General features: G+C 42.0%; 1 protein-coding gene across 1 annotated transcript in view; it reads right to left on the reverse strand.

The window, feature by feature from the left end:
- Positions 1-1,246: 1,246 nt before the first annotated feature.
- Positions 1,247-17,025, reverse strand: part of LOC115130813 (platelet-derived growth factor C-like) — a 70,045-nt gene continuing 54,266 nt past the window's right edge. The window contains exons 4-6 of the mRNA XM_029662275.2: positions 3,611-3,812; positions 3,155-3,372; positions 1,247-2,745 (exon numbers count right to left, since the gene is read on the reverse strand). Of these exons, the coding sequence (XP_029518135.1) occupies positions 2,632-2,745; positions 3,155-3,372; positions 3,611-3,812 (534 nt within the window). The 3' untranslated portion in view covers positions 1,247-2,631. The remainder of the gene's footprint in view (positions 2,746-3,154; positions 3,373-3,610; positions 3,813-17,025) is intronic.

Here is a 17,025-nt window from a genome sequence, read left to right on the forward strand (position 1 = left end):
CGAAAACCCACCTGGGGCCAATGGGGTCATGCCTGCTGGGTAGTTATATAGTTATATTAATTAAGTCTGATTTACATTAAACCATAATGATGGTGTCTGTGTATTGCTTTGCTTAAAGTTATACATTTTTATTTAAAAAATTCACTCATGCATGTGACGTTTTCATCGAAATGTCTCTTTGTCAATAAGAAACCAACTGAATGATCTTAGTTCCCGATGCCCCTTGTTCATGTTATTTTTAAAGGGGGGCTGAACTTCCTGATTTGGCTTTTTCTTAGGCTTGGCCATTAAGAAATGCAGCGGCCATGACTGAAGCCAAACAAGTGTTGTCTTGGGGCGGGGGGGGGGGGGGGGGTTCGCACCTGGCAAGTGTTTGTACATTCACTCTGTCTTAACAGTACACAGTTACAGTCACTTACTCTTCTAGATAACTTGAAACAGTCTAACCAGGTCTTGTGTCTTGAAGTCGCCTAGACTAGCTGGTGCGAGGCAACTTCTTTCACCAATTAGCTCTAGCCTGCTGGTGTGCAACTGTGGCAAATTTGGTTTCACATTGGATAGCCTATCGCTGGGGCTAGTCAGGGACAGTCCATAAATTACACAATGTAAATGGGACAATATTTTCATTAAAAATGTTTTCAATATTTGTATATACATTTCTCCAATATATAGTTGGTCTGAGGTTAAGTCATTAAAATGTGGAGCTATTGACATTTTAAAATATTGTCCCATGTACATTGTTTATTTTACTGATGTTCCCTAACCAGCCCCATAGGGATATCGACTGTCAAACCAAGTTGACCATGGGCATTACGATGGGGTTGCGTACAGGTGCGCTCCAAATGTATGATTAATTGGGCACTGCTAGCTGTTGGCATGTGTGCAGGGTTGAAATATACTCAACCCAAGGAAAACTGTTATGGTACAATTTATTCCTGTCATCTTACAAATCTCAGTTTTGGATGAAACTGACTTTATGACCAACAATATTATTATATTTACACTTTAATCAATTTTGACACTAGAATAAATGTTTCTGAGTGATATCAATGCCACATAGGCCGTTATCAAAACGAGAAGTTGTTTTTAGGAGCAGTTGCTCTTTAATGGTCATGCCTTTCCTATTTATTTAATGAATGTGGAGAGAGGTTATCTTAATTGTTTTGTTATAGAGCGACAATAAACTCTACACAATGGATCCAATCATCCGTTACCTTAGCCATTCCGTCATTAAACAACAACCATGAATGAAATAGTTTGTTTATTTTCCAACCTCATTAATTGAGGAACATGAGTAGGGTTCCTATATGACTGGTGCATAAAACAGCTACTTACACTGATATCTGACAGTGGAGGGTTGATACTTTGTCCATGAAGTGTATACGGTGTCACAACAGACCTACTGATAGAGCCATATACAGTACATGCCTATGACCATCATCTTATTCTGTTAGATGACTTTGATGTGGAGCCATCTGCCCCCAAATGTAATTTCCTCTGTCAAAATTACCTAATGATACCAATCAGACCATTCCAATATCTATGAAAAACAGAAGCTTTATCTTATGAGACCAAATGAAAGTCCTTATATTGCAGGGGGCTATGTCAAAATACAAGTACCTATCTCCAGTAAAACACTGACTGATTTATTTCTACCGTCAGATACAACAACATACACCCTAAAAGGTCATGTTAAATAATTTGGTAGAGAAGAGAACACACCCATATGACGTGGACAGACATAGAAATGAATAATATTGAAGAACAACACTCAACTACTGTACAAATGAATGAGAAACTACAATTAATTTCAGCTTACAAAAAAAGCATATTGGGCATTAAATTCCCTTTCATTGAACAAATAAATATCTAATATCCACGAATCTATTCTTCCACTCACTAATTGGGGTTATATGAAGTTCTAAAGCAAGCAGATTTTTACACCTTTGCAGAGATGCTATGTACGTTGAAATGCATCTTGGTCTAAGTGTGCAACTATCTCCTCACTGAATACAAGTATCTTTGGTAGAAAAATATGACAGGACAGAAGAACCATGAAAATGAAACATTTACACAAAACAGTTTGCACCAGTATGACAGTTCAACATTATTACCACTATTTCACTCCAGAGATCTAATCAGTGGGAAAATGAGGAAAAGAAGTGGGGAATCACTGATAAACAGTGATCCTTGATGGGATTATAAAGTAGCAGAGGAATTGGCCTGAAGGCAGCTCACTTATATACAGAAAGGTACTTGAATGAAGAGGAGTCCAATTTCTCAGATACTCCCTGGCCACGTTTCACAAGACACCTTAAAGGTATTTCGCACAAAATAAGCACAAAGAAATCTCAGAAGCAAAGGGAGAGAGAACCTTCAGAGATTAAAGAATGATTAAGATTGGTCCATCATTCCAGTGCAGTCTATCCATCTCCTGTCTCTTCAATGCACTCAAAGTCAACTACAGGTCCTCCACAGCGGCCAGATCCATCCACAAATGAAGTAGTTCCAGTCAGTTTTTAAACTCGTCCAATTAACAAGAGAACGAGGATTGGCTGGGAGACGCTGGAAGACGCGTGCAGTTTCAAGCGTCTCCTGGGATGCCGGTGACTCCAGTACACAGGTCTGAGATCAGTCCCAGTCATCTTTGCACACACAGGCACACTCCTCGTGGTGTTCCATTGGCACATCGGTCATGGACTTCTGCAGGCCTCGGCCCCCGCTTCGGTGCTTCAGCAGGAGAACCTACAGAGGGCGGCGAACCAGAAAGCAGATTGAGAGTTGCCCTCCACCAAAAACAACAGCAAGCACATTTACACTTCATATGCTTCAATTAGCTACATGGCAGAAATGTCTCCATGATAGGCTACATTTGTTATACATCAATGACACATTTCAACCACCAAATAACAGGATGTAATTTAGCTTGGGTTTATTATCACTATCTTTCAGAAAAAGAATGAACTTATTGTATAAGTAGCACATAATCTTACCAGGTAGGTACTTTTAATGACCTTTGTCTAGAAATCCCAAAATGGTCAGGTTTTCCAGAAATCATGGTTGGAAGATTCCTGGATTTCCAGTGTATTCCCTCCTGATTCCAGGAATATTCAAACCTCTTAACTTTGCAGCGCTACGTATGCCACATTTTTACCTCATGGTACTTGTTGACTACCCGGGTGGGCACACACTGGCAGTCGAAGCAGCGGTGCGAGCAGCAGGCACAGTTACCCCCGCAGCGCTTCACCAGGAGGCAACTAGGCCAGAAGATGGCGTCCGTCCTCTTGAGCTCCTCCCTTAGGGAGACGGAGAAGTTGCGCGGCGTGCAGCTGTACAGTTTCACCTCTTCTCTCAACAGGTTGAGATCCACCCCTGTTCAAGAAATAGTTTAACCTCATCACGTCAGCCTAAAATTATTAAACACATTGTACTAAATTCCAAAGAAGGGGCATCAAATGCTAAGCTGACGTTAAATTGCAATTTTCAAAATGGTAAAACTGTCTTGAAAAAGTTTAAAGTTCCTTGCTCAACTGCATCTGTTTTTCCCTCTATCTCAACATGACAGACTTTTCTTCCACTGCAATTCCTATCACTACAACCCCAGTTGTACCTCTAGATTTCTTGTTGTGTAGGAATGACCTTCCCAGGATGTGCCAAGTGGGCTTGTACAGGTCTTCCATGTCCTGCTGCCATCTCTCGGGCTCCAGATACATCATGACCTCCTCCACGGTGCTGAGCCCAGCCACAGCCTCAGACAACGCATCTGAGCTCTGCAGAGATGGAGCTGGAGTTACCTCGGGCTTCAATACACTCTAAAGAAAACCGGCACAAGGGAAGACAGGGGGGAAAATGTTGTTAGACTTCAGCTTCATGGCCTAACTGAATTAAGCATCATTTAATGGATTATTTTAGAGAGCCCCATTCAATAACAGCATTGAATCAGAGGTTTAAACAGAATTATACAGGTATTACAGGCAAAACCCCTGAAAAGTAAGATAAGATTTACATAATGAGTGATTGTGCTACAGTGCATTACAAAACTGAACATCAAAGCTCCATTTTGGTATCTCTATAGACTCCACAGTTCTTCACTTAGATAGATTGTTTGTTTTCTCTGACTGATATCTGCCTAAAACACGGAATGTCCGTCATCTTGAGCTCCTCCCTCAGGGAGACGGACAAGTTCGGATGCGGCAAGGCTTGCAAACCATTACAGACTACAAAGGGAAGCACAGCTGAGAGCTGCCCAATTACACGAGCCTACCAAATGAGCTAAACTACTTCTATGCTCGCTTCGAGGCAAGTAACACTGAAATATGCATGAGAGCACCAGCTGTTCTGGAAGACTGTGTGATCACGCTCTCCACAGCTGATGTGAGTAAGACCTTTAAACAGGTCAACATTCACAAGGCCGTGGGGACAGATGGATTACCAGGACGTGTACTGCGAGCATGCTCTGACCAACTGGCAAGTGTCTTCACTGACATTTCCAATCTCTCCCTGCCCGAGTCTCTAATATCAACATGTTTTAAGCAGACCACCATAGTACCTGTGCACAAGAACACTAAGGTAACCAGCCTAAATGACTACCGACCCGTAGCACTCACGACGTCTGTAGCCATGAAGTGCTTTGGAAGGCTGGTCATGGCTCACATCAACACCATTATCCCAGAAACCCTAGACCCACTCCAATGTGCATACCGCACCAACAGATCCACAGATGATGCTATCTCTATTGCACTCCACACTGCCCTTTCCCACCTGGACAAAAGGAACACCTATGTGATTATGCTATTCATTGACTACAGCTCAGCGTTCAACACCATAGTGCCCTCAAAGCTCATCAATAAGCTTAGGACCCTGGGACTAAACACCTCCCTTTGCAACTGGATCCTGGACTTCCTGACAGGCCACCCCCAGGTGGTAAGGGTAGGTAACAACACATCCGCGAAGCTGATCCTCAACACAGGGGCCCCTCAGGGAAGCATGCTCTGTCCGCTCCTGTACTCCCTGTTCACTTATGACTGCACGGCCAGGCACAACTCCAACACCATCATTACGTTTGCTGATGACTATGCCTATAGGGAGGAGGTCAGAGACCTGGCCGTGTGGTGCCAGGACATCAACCTCTCCCTCAAGGTGATCAAGACAAAAGAGATGATTGTGGACTAAAGGAAAAAGAGGACCGAGCATGCCCCCATTCTCATGGACGGGGCTGCAATTGAACAAGCTGAGAGCTTCAAGTTCCTTGGTGTCCATATCACCAAGAAACAAACATGGTCCAAGCACACAAAGACAGTCGTGAAGAGGGCATGACAAAACCTATTCCCCCTCAGGACAGTGAAAAGATTTGACATGGATCCTCAACAGGTTCTTCAGCTGCACCATCGAGAGCATCCTGATGGGTTGCATCACTCCCTGGTATGGCAACTGCTCGGCCTCCGACCGCAAGGTACTACAGAGGGTAGTGCGAATGGCCCAGTACATCACTGAGGCCAAGCTTCCTTACATCCAGGACCTCTTTACAAGGCGGTGTCAGTAGAAGGCCCTAAAAATGGTCCAAGACTCCAGCCACCCTAGTCATAGACTGTTCTCTTTGCTACCGCACGGCAAGCGGTACCGGAGCTCCAAGTCTAGGTCCAAGAGGCATCTAAACAGCTTCTACCCCCAAGCCATAAGACTCCTGAACATCTAATTAAATGTCTACCCCCTCCTTTCACACTGCTGCTGCTCTCTTTGTTACCATCTATACATAGTCACTTTGATAACTCTACCTACATATACATGTTACCTCAACTAACCGGTGCCCCCGCACATTGACTCTGTACCGGTACCCCCCTGTATATAGTCTCGCTATTGTTATTTTACTGCTGCTCTTTAATTACTGGTTACTTTTATTTCTTATTCTTATCTGTATTTTTTTTAAGCTGCATTGTTGGTTAGGGGCTCCTAAGTAAGCATTTCACTGAAAGGTGAAATACCTGTTGTATTCGGGGCATGTGACTAATAAAAGAAAATTGAACGGTGTAGTCGACTGACACCTGGGGTGTTGGTATCCCCACATGACCAGGATCAATAGGGCTCTGTTTAAAAGTAATGCACAATATAGGGAATAGGGCGCCATTTGGGAACTAGCATGGTTTCTGCTCACTCTGTCTGACATGTCAGCTTGCTGGTAGCTTTATGTGGCGATACTGACCTAATGACCTTGAATGCATCACTGACGCCAGCAAGCGAGCACTGATAATGCAAGTGAGCACTGATAATGCAAGCGAGCACTGATAATATTGACACTTCAGCACTGAAAGTGTAACTTTATTTGGTACATTAATTACTAATGATATCAAACTCCCTATATTGTCACAGTGTATGAAAAGCTTTGACAAAGCACATTTTTTATTATGTTACTTATATCTAATAACCTACATGACAAACAGTAAATAGAAATAAATCTTGAGCTGAGTCATAAAAGGAGAAACAGGGATTTGATTTGACAGCGTAAAGCGATACGGAATGAATCAGTGAAAATGACCTACTACTGGATTGGCATTGTCACACTGAATAATGGCAACGATACAGGAATGTCTGTTCTGATTCACTGACAACATAATACATTCTGATATTACAGTCAGCACTCACTTTGGTGCTGCCACTGCATGATATGATTAGAGAGGAAGGCTACAGAGTTAAGCAACATGGCTAAGGCAGAGGTCGGAAAATGTTGTTTATGCAAATGCACTGATGAGACAAGACCGTAACTACCAATTGGATACCACAAAATTAGGGAGAAAAAGGGGTAAAATGTAAAAAAAATATATATACAGTGGCAAGAAAAAGTATGTGAACCCTTTGGAATTGTAAGGGTTTTCCTGTGGTGAAGGAGAAGCAGACCAAAATGCAGCGTGGTGGTTATTCATGTTCTTTAATAAAGGAACTAGACATGAAATAACTAACAAAACAATAAATGTGCAAAAACCTAAACAGTCCTATCTGGTGCAAACACAGAGACAGGAACAATCACCCACCAACACACAGTGAAACCCAGGCTACCTAAGTATGAATCTCAATCAGAGACAACTAATGACACCTGCCTCTGATTGAGAACCATACTAGGCCGAAACATAGAAATACCCAAAACCTAGAAAAACAAACATAGACTGCCCACCCAACTCACGCCCTGACCATACTAAATAAATGCAAAACAAAGGAAATAAAGGTCAGAACGTGACAGGAATTACCTGGACTTCTGCATAAATTGGTCATAAAATTTGATATGATCTTCATCTAAGTCACAACTATAGACAAACACAGTCTGCTTAAACTGATAACACACAAACAATTATTCGTTTTCATGTCTTTAGTGAACACACCGTGTAAAAATTCACAGTGCAGGGTGGACAAAGTATGTGAACCCTTGGATTTAAGAACTGGTTGATCCTCCTTTGGCAGCAATAACCTCAACCAAACGTTTCTGTAGTTGCGGATCAGACCTGCACAACGGTCAGGAGGAATTTTGGACCATTCCTCTTCACAAAACTGTTTCAGTTCATCAATATTCTTTGTATGTCTGGTGTGAACCACTCTCTTGAGGTCATGCCACAGCATCTAAATATGGTTGAGGTCAGGACTCTGACTGGGCCACTCCAGAAGGCATATTTTCTTCTGTTGAAGCCATTCTGTTGTTGATTTACTTCTGTTTTTTTGGTTCGTTGTCCTGTTGCATCACCCAACTTCTGTTGAGCTTCAATTGGTGGACAGATAGCCTTATATTCTCCTGCAAAATGTCTTGATAAACTTGAGAATTCATTTTCCCGTCTATGATAGCAAGCTGTCCAGGCCCTGAGGCAGAAAAGCAGCTCCAAACCATGATGATGCTCCCTTCACCATACTTTACAGTTGGGATGAGATTTTGATGTTGGTGTGCTGTGCCTTTTTCTCTCCACACATAGTGTTGTGTGTTCCTTCCAAACAACTCAACTTTAGTTTCAACTGTCCACAGAATATTTAGCCAATAGCGCTGTGGAACATCCAGTTGCACTTTTGCGAACTTCAGACATGCAGCAGTTGTTTTGGGGGCAGCAGTGGCTTCTCCCGTATTGTCCACTCATGAACACCATTCTTGTCTTACCGTGGACTGATGAACATCATGGATTTTAGATATACTTCTGTAACTCTTTCCAGCTTCAAGCAAGTCATCAATTCTTAATCGTGGGTCTTGTGAGATCTCTTTTGTTCAAGGCATGGTTCACATCAGGCAATGCTTCTTGTGAATAGCAAACTCAAATTTGTGAGTGTTTTTATAGGGCAGGGCAGCTCTAACCAACATCTCTAATCTCATCTCAATGATTGTACTCCAGGTTAGCTGACCCCAGACTCCAATTAGCTTTTGGATAAATCATTAGCCTAGGGGTTCACATACTCTTTCCAACCTACACTGTGAATGTTTACATTATGTATTCAATACAGACAAGAAAAATCCAATAAAAAAAATCCAGGTAATTCCAAAGGGTTCACATACTTTTTCTTGCCACTGTAAATATACAGTTGAAGTCGGAAGTTTACATACACTTAGGTTGGAGTCATTAAAACTTGTTTTTCAACCACTCCACAAATGTCTTGTTAACAAACTATAGTTTTGGCAAGTCTACTTTGTGCATGATACAAGTAATTTTTCCAACAATTGTTGACAGACAGATTATTTCACTTATAATTCAGTGTATCACAATTCCAGTGGGTCAGAAGTTTACATACACTAAGTTGACTGTGCCTTTAAAACATCTTGGAAATTTCCAGAAAATTATGTCATAGCTTTAGAAGCTTCTGTTAGGCTAGTTGACATCTGTCATTTGGAGATATACCTGTGGATGTATTTCAAGGCCCACCTTCAAACTCAGTGCCTCTTTGCTTGACATCATGGGAAAATCAAAATAAATCAGCCAGGACCTAAAAAAAAATGTGAAGCCCTCCAGGAGTCTGGTTCATCCTTGGGAGCAATTATTTACAAACGGCTGAAGGAACCACGTTCATCTGTACAAACAATGGTAAGCAAGTATAAACACCATGGGACCACGCAGCCGTCTTACTGCTCAGGAAGGAGACGCATTCTGTCTCCTAGTGATGAACGTACTTTGGTGGGAAATATGTAAATCAATCCCAGAAAAACAGCAAAGGACCTTCTGAAGATGCTGGAGGAAACAGGTATACAAGTATCTATATCCACAGTAAAATGAGTCCTATATCAACATAACCTGAAAGGCCGCTCAGCAAGGAAGAAGCCACTGCCTCAAAACCGCCATAAAAAAAGCCAGACTACGGTTTGCAACTGCACATGGGGACAAAGATCATACGTTTTGGAGAAATGTCCTCTGGTCTGATGAAACAAAAATAGAACTGTTTGGCCATAATGACCATCATTATGTTTGGAGGAAAAAGGGGGAGGCTTGCAAGCCGAAGAACACTCTCCCAACCATGAAGCACAGGGGTGGCAGCATCATGTTGTGGGGTGCTTTGCTGCAGGAGGGACTGGTGCACTTCACAAAATAGATGGCATCATGAGGGAGGAAAATTATGTGGATATATTGAAGCAACATCTCAAGACATCAGTCAAGAAATTGAAGCTTGGTTGCAAATTGGTCTTCCAAATGGACAATGACCCCAAGCATACTTCCACAGTTGTGGCAAAATGGCTTAAGAACAACAAAGTCAAGGTATTGGAGTGGCCATCACAAAGCCCTGACCTCAATCCTATAGAAAATCTGTGGACAGAACTGAAAAAGCATGTGCGAGCAAGGAGGCCTACAAACCTGACTCACTTACACCAGCTCTGTCAGGAGGAATGGGACAAAATTCACCCAACTTATTGTGGGAAGCTTGTGGAAGGCTACCCGAAACATTTGACATTTGACCCAAGTTAAACAATTTAAAGGCAAGCTACCAAATACTACTTGAGTGTATGTAAACTTCTGACCCACTGGGAATGTGATGAAATAAATAAAAGCTTAAATAAATCATTATTATTCTGACATTTCAATTCATAAAATAAAGTGGTGATCCTAACTGACCTAAAACAGGGAATTATTACTAGGATTAAATGTCAGGAATTGTGAAAAACCGAGTTCAAATGTATTTGGCTAAGGTGTATGTAAACTTCTGACTTCAATTGTATATATATTTACAATATAAAATAAAGTAAAATAAAAAGTAACACTGTAGAATTACATAACAATAACGGGGCTATATACAGGGTGCCCGGTACTGAGTAAATAGGGATTGGGGTGTCAATGTAAATGGTCTGGGTGTCCATTTGATTAATTGTTCAGCAGGCTTATAGCTTGCGGGTAGAAACTGTTAAGGAGCTTTTTGGACCTGCTTGCCGTGCGGTAGCAGATATAACAGTCTAAGACTTGGGTGACTGGAGTCTGGTATATAGGTCCTGGATGGCACGAAGCTTGGCCCCAGTGATGTATTGGGCCATATGCACTACACTCTGTAGCACCTTACGGTCAGATACCGAGCAGTTGCCATATCAGGCGGTGATGCAACCGGTCAGGATACTCTCGATGGTGCAGCTGTGTAACTGTTTGAGGATCTGGGGACCAATCCCAAATCATTTCAGTCTTCTGAGGGGGAAAAGGTGTTGTTGTGCCCTCTTCACCACTGTCTTGGTGTGTTTGGACCATAATAGTTTATTATTGATGTGGACACCAAGGAACTTAAAACTCTCGACCTGCTCCACTTCAGCCCCATCGATATAAATGGGGGCCTGTTCAGACCTTATTTTCCTGTAGTCTAAGGCACTGCTTTCTATAAGAAATAACTGGATATTTTTGCTCGCTATTTGAATCCAGTTACTGTTGCCTGGACTTGGCACTGGGTATAAGTGTGGAATGGAAACCATTAACAGCTTGTGAATGTTGACGGTGCTACAGTCCTCCAATTAACGGCACTCCATAGGCACGGCCTCATAAGTGGCAGTCAAGCACTCCTTCAGAGACAGATGAAATGCAGTGAATAAAGCTTCGGGAAGGAGCTGAGAGGCCTGACTAAAGGCATTGGGGAACAAAGCACTTAAAAGGGCCAGCATAACTTTTAACAGGCATGAATTCTCTGAAGACGTTAAACTGGTATCGAGAATCTGGTCGTCGGGTAACTTGAGTTTTTCCTCAGAAGTTTGAAGTGTTCAGGTGTAGCAGAAGCTGTCATCTATTATGGGATGGTAGATAGGGCAGCAAAGAAAGTTCTTTCCAAATATACAGTACCAGTCAAAAGTTTGGACACATCTACTCATTCAAGGATTTTTCTTTATTTTTACTATTTTCTACATTGTAGAATAATAGTGAAGACATTGAAACTATGAAATGACACATATGGAATCATGTAGTTACCAAAAAAGTGTTAAATATAATCTAAATATATTTGAGATTCATCAAAGTAACCACATTTGCCTTGATGACAGCTTTGCACACTCTTGGCATTCTCTCAACCAGCTTCACCTGGAAAGCATTTCCAACAGTCTTGAAGGAGTTCCCACATATGCTTAGCACTTGTTGGCTACTTTTCCTTCATTCTGCGGTCCAACTCATCCCAAACTATCTCAATTGGGTTGAGGTTGGGTGATTGTGGAGGCCAGGTCATCTGATGCAGCATTCCATCACTCTCCTTATTGGTCAAATAGCCCTTAAACTGCCTGGGGGTGTGTCAGGTCATTGTCCTGGTGAAAAACGAATTATAGTCACACTAAGCACAAACCAGATGGGATGGCAAATTGTTGTAGAATGCTGTGGTAGCCATGCTGGTTAAGTTTGACTTGAATTCTAAATATATCACTGACAGTGTCACCAGCAATGCACCATCACACCTCCTCCTCCATGCTTCACGGTGGAAACTACACATTGCGGAGATCATTCGTTCACCTACTCTGCATCTCATTAAGACACAGCGGTTGGAACCAAAAACGGATTCATCAGACTAAAGGATAGATTTCCTCCAGTCTACTGTCCATTGCTTGTGTTTCTTGGCCCAAGCAAGTCTCTTCTTATTATTGGTGTCCTTTAGTAGTGTTTGTTTTTAGCAATTCACCCATTAAGGCCTGATTCACGCAGTCTCCTCAGATCAGTTGATGTTGAGATGTGTCTGTTACTTGAACTCTGTGAAGCATTTATTTGGGCTGCAATTTCTGAGGCTGGTAACTCTGTGTCTTCCTTTCCTGTGGCGATCCTCATGAGAATCCGTTTCATCATAGCGCTTAATGGCTTTTTCGACAGCCCTTGAAGAAACTTTCAAAGTTCTTGACATTTTCTGGATTGACTGACCTTCATGTCTTAAAGTAATGATGGACTCTTGTTTCTCGTTGCTTATTTGAACTGTTTTTGCCATAATAAGGACTTTTACCAAATAGTGCTATCTTCTGTGTACCTCCCCTACCTTGTCACATCACAACTGATTGGTTCAAATGCATTTAAAAGTTAATTTGTGGTTTTGCTTTCCTTCTTTTAACAAGGCACACCTTAGTTAATTAATTAGTTAATTGAAATGCATTCCAGGTGGCTACCTCATGAAGCTGGTTGAGAGAATGCCAAGAGTTTGCAAAGCTCTCATCAAGGCAAAGGGTGACTACTCTGAATAATCTCAAACCAATCAAAATATATGTTATATTTAACACTTTTTTGGTTACTGCATGATTCCATATGTGTTTTTTCATAGTTGTGATGTCTTCACTACTGTTCTACAATGTAGAAATAAAGAGTACAAATACCACAAATAGAGAAAAACACTTGAATTAGTAGGTGTGTACAATCTTTTGACTGGTAAGTGAAAGTTTCCTATATTTGGAACTCTAACAGCACCCCCAGACAACACAAATGTATTTGTATTAAAAATCAATACAACCTAAATACATGTGATGGAACCGAGTCAAAGATTACTTTTTTGTTTTCAGCCAATTATTTGCATGGTTATCAAAATGTGCAAGTTATCAACTCGCCTCCCATTGACATAGCTAAGCTATGACCTCTCCTTAGCAACCCTGCAAATATTTTGCCTCATAACTGCAGTTAACATGTTCACAATCTAACTCTTTTCTTGTGTTGCCTGATACTTAGTCTTTTATCTTAGCCACAACTTCATCTGGTAAGAATTCATCTCAAGGGATATAAAACCCAGACACAGAATAGAATCTATTGTATTCTGCAGCCATCACTAAAAGGTGTTTCAAATTGGTTGCAGGCTGTGTCCATCTTTTAGAAGGAAACTAGCTTAGCAGGCAGACGAGGGACAGCAACTCCTGCCAGAAACGACAGAGGAATTGACGATGTGAAGAGTGAGAAGTGAACTGAACTAGACATCTGAGGTATGTGCTGTACATGCACATGTATTATGTCAGGAAGCACTGAAGAATGTCTGACAGGACTTTATGAATCCAGGACAATGTATCCATCAAAAACCTTGAAGCGCAATCTCATTGAGCAAGCTATTGTCACTTTCTTGCAGGATTGCATATTGTAGAGGAATGTGTTCAGCTCTAATGCTGGGAAATATTATACAAATATTGCATAAATAAGTGGATATATTGTTACAGAATATTACATAAATACATACACACACTACATGACCAAAGGTATGTGGACACATGCTCGTCGAACATCTCATTCCAAAATCGTGAGTATTAATATGGAGTATGTCACCCCATTGCTGCTTTAACAGCCTCCACTTTTCTGGGAAGGCTTTTCACTAGTCGTTGGAACATTTCTGTGGAGACTTGCTTCCATTCAGCAACGAGAGCATTAGTGAGGTCGGGCACTGATGTTGGGCGATTAGGCCTGGCTCGCAGTTGGCATTCCAATTCATCCTAAAAGGTATTCGATTGGGTTGAGGTCTGGGCTATGTGCAGGCCAGTCAAGTTCTTCCACACCGATCTCGACAAACCATTTCTGTATGTCGCTTTGTGCATGGGGGCATTGTCATGCTAAAACAGGAAAGGGCCTTCCTCAAACTGTTGCCACACAGTTGGAAGCACAGAATCATCTAGAATGTCATTGTATGCTGTAGTGTTACGATTTCCCTTCACTGGAAGTAAGGGGCCTCGTCCGAACCATGACAAACAGCTCCAGACCTTTATTCCTCCTCCACCAAACTTCTACAGTTGGCAATGTGCATTCGGGCAGATATCGCTCTCCTGGCATCCGCCAAACCCAGATTCGACCGTCGGGCTGTCAGATGGAGAAGCACAATTCATCACTCCAGAGAACGCATTCCCACTGCTCCAGAATCCAATGGTGGTGAGTTTTACACCACTCCAACCAACGCTTGGCATTGCACATGGTGATCTTAGGCATGCCATGGAAACGCATTTCATGGAGCTCCCGACAAACAGTTATTGTGCTGACGTTGCTTCCAGAGGCAGTTTAGAACTCGGTAGTGAGAGTTGCAACCGAGGACAGACGATTGTTAAGTGCTATGCGCTTCAGCACTCGGCTGCCTCATTCTGTTTGCTTGTGTGGCCTACCGCCTCGCGTCTGAGCCTTTGTTGCTCCAAGGCATTTCCACGTCACAATAACAGCACTTACAGTTGCCCGGGGCAGCTCAAGCAGGGCATACATTTGACAAACTGACTTGTTGGAAAGGTGGCGTCCTATGACGGTGCCACTTTGAAAATCACTGAGCTCTTCAGTAAAGCCATTCTACTGCCAATGTTTGTCTATGGAGATCGATTTTATACACGTGCGTGGCTGAAATAGCTGAATCCACTAATTTGAACGGGTGTCCACATATATTTTTATATATATAGTGTATTACATACACTCGCCGGACAGTTTATTAGGTACAGCCATCTATAGTACTACCGGGTCGGACCCCCCTTTGCCACCAAAACAGCTTAAATTCTTCAGGACATTCTACACAAGATGTCGGAAACGTTCTTCCACAGGAATGTTGCTCCACGCTGAGGCGATGGCATCACGCAGCTGCTGCAGACTGGTTGGCGATACATTCATGCTGCAAACATGTTTAGTACACTCAGCGTGGTCCATGTGTGTGAGGTGCATACTTTGTTTTAAAGTAGATTTGTTTAAGACTACCAAGAAACACTCTGGGTGACCCTGATCTAGCCCACTGCAGTAAAAGTTACCTTTCTGTGCCATCAACCACACTGCAATTGAGGTTGGAATAAAAATAGGTTCTTAGTCTCTTGGGAACCCTGCATGGCATTGCCAGTCATATGCTTTCACTAGTCTCTCTCTCTCAAGGGCTTTATTGGCATGGGAAACATATGTTTACAGTGCCAAAGCAAGTGAAATAGATAAAACAAAAGTGCCACAGCAAGTGAAATAGTTAACAAAAGTGAAATAAACAATAAAACATTTACAGTAAACATTGCACTCACAAAAATTTCAAAAGAATAGAGACATTTCAAATGTCATACTATGGCTATATACAGTGTTGTAACGATGTGCAAATAGTTAAAGTACAAAATGGAAAATGAATAAACATACATATGTGTTGTATTTACAATGGTGTTTGTTCTTCACTGGTTGCCCTTTTCCTGTGGCATCAGGACACACATCTTGCTGCTGTGATGGCACACTGTGGTATTTTACCCAATAGATATGGGAGTTTATCAAAATTTGATTTGTTTTAAAATTCGTTGTGGGTTTGAGGGAAATATGTGTCTCGAATATGGTCATACATTTGGCAGGTTAGGAAGTGCACTCAGTTTCCACCTCATTTTTGTAAGCAGTTTGTACATAGACGGTTTTCTCTTGAGAGCCAGGTCTGCCTATGGCGGCCTTTCTCAATAGCAAGGCTATGCTCACTGAGTCTGTACATACTCAAGCTTTACTTAATTTTGTTCGGTCACATTGTTTAGGTATTCTGCCACGGTGTATTCTCTGTTTAGGGCCAAATAGCATTTTAGTTTTCAGTGTTTATTTTGTTAATTCTTTCCAATGTGTCAAGTAATAATTTTTAGTTCTCTAATGATTTGGTTGGGTCTAATTGTGTTGCTGTCCTGGGGCTCTGTGGCGTCTCTCTCTCTCAAATGGAATTTCATGACTACTCATTGTCTCACAGTAAGTGTGAAGGCACAATGGACCTCAGTTCTGTAAAGGCCAACTTACTGGAGTGTAAAAAACGGATCACACTGATGTTGACATTTCGGGAGACAATGGCATTTCAGTTTGTTTTCCTTTTTTCTCTCCCCATTCAGAGATCCACTTTCCTCCTAGCCATGCTGTGTTATACCAACTTCTTCGCCGGGCCCTTTAGCTTTCCAAAATCGCTTCCCGTGAATTACAGACCGGGTCTTATTTTTACCCCTTTCCATGGAAGTGGTAAAGAGGAACTATTGCTTGTTTAAATATAAACTCAACTGCTGCCCCCATGGCCTGAGGTTCCAGTAGCGCTGGTTTACCACAGGGAAAAAATGCTGTTGTTCAGTGGGGCCTTCCAGCGCCCGAGGAATGCTCAGAGAGAAGCCAGTCCGAAGCCAGGTCAAGCTACCCTTTCCTCTCGTGACTTCCGCCAGTAAACGCTCTTGCGTTTGTCTGCCCCGAGTCATAACAATACCCTCAAATATTAAATGTGTGGATGTATGGATGGACAGATGGATGTTGGCAGTATTTAGGTACAGTACCAGTCAAAAGTTTTATTTTTTACTATTTTCTACATTGTAGAATACTATTGAAGACATCAACACTATGAAATAACACATATGGAATCATGTAGTAACCAAAAAAGTGTGAAACAAATCCAAATATATTTAATAGTTGAGAATCTTCAAAGTAGCCACCCTTTACAACTTTGCACACTCTTGGCATTCTCTCAACCAGTTTCACCTGGAATGCTTTTCCAACAGTCATGAAGGAGTTCTCACATATGCTGAGCATTTGTTGGCTGGTTTTCCTTCACTCTGGGTCCAACTCAACCCAACCCATCTTAATTGGGTTGAGGTCGGGTGATTGTGGTGGCCAGGTCATATGATGAAGCACTCCAACACTCTCATTCTTGGTGAAATAGCTCTTACACAGCCTG

Source organism: Oncorhynchus nerka, linkage group LG6 (assembly GCF_034236695.1).
Source record: "Oncorhynchus nerka isolate Pitt River linkage group LG6, Oner_Uvic_2.0, whole genome shotgun sequence".
Lineage (NCBI taxonomy): Eukaryota > Metazoa > Chordata > Actinopteri > Salmoniformes > Salmonidae > Oncorhynchus > Oncorhynchus nerka.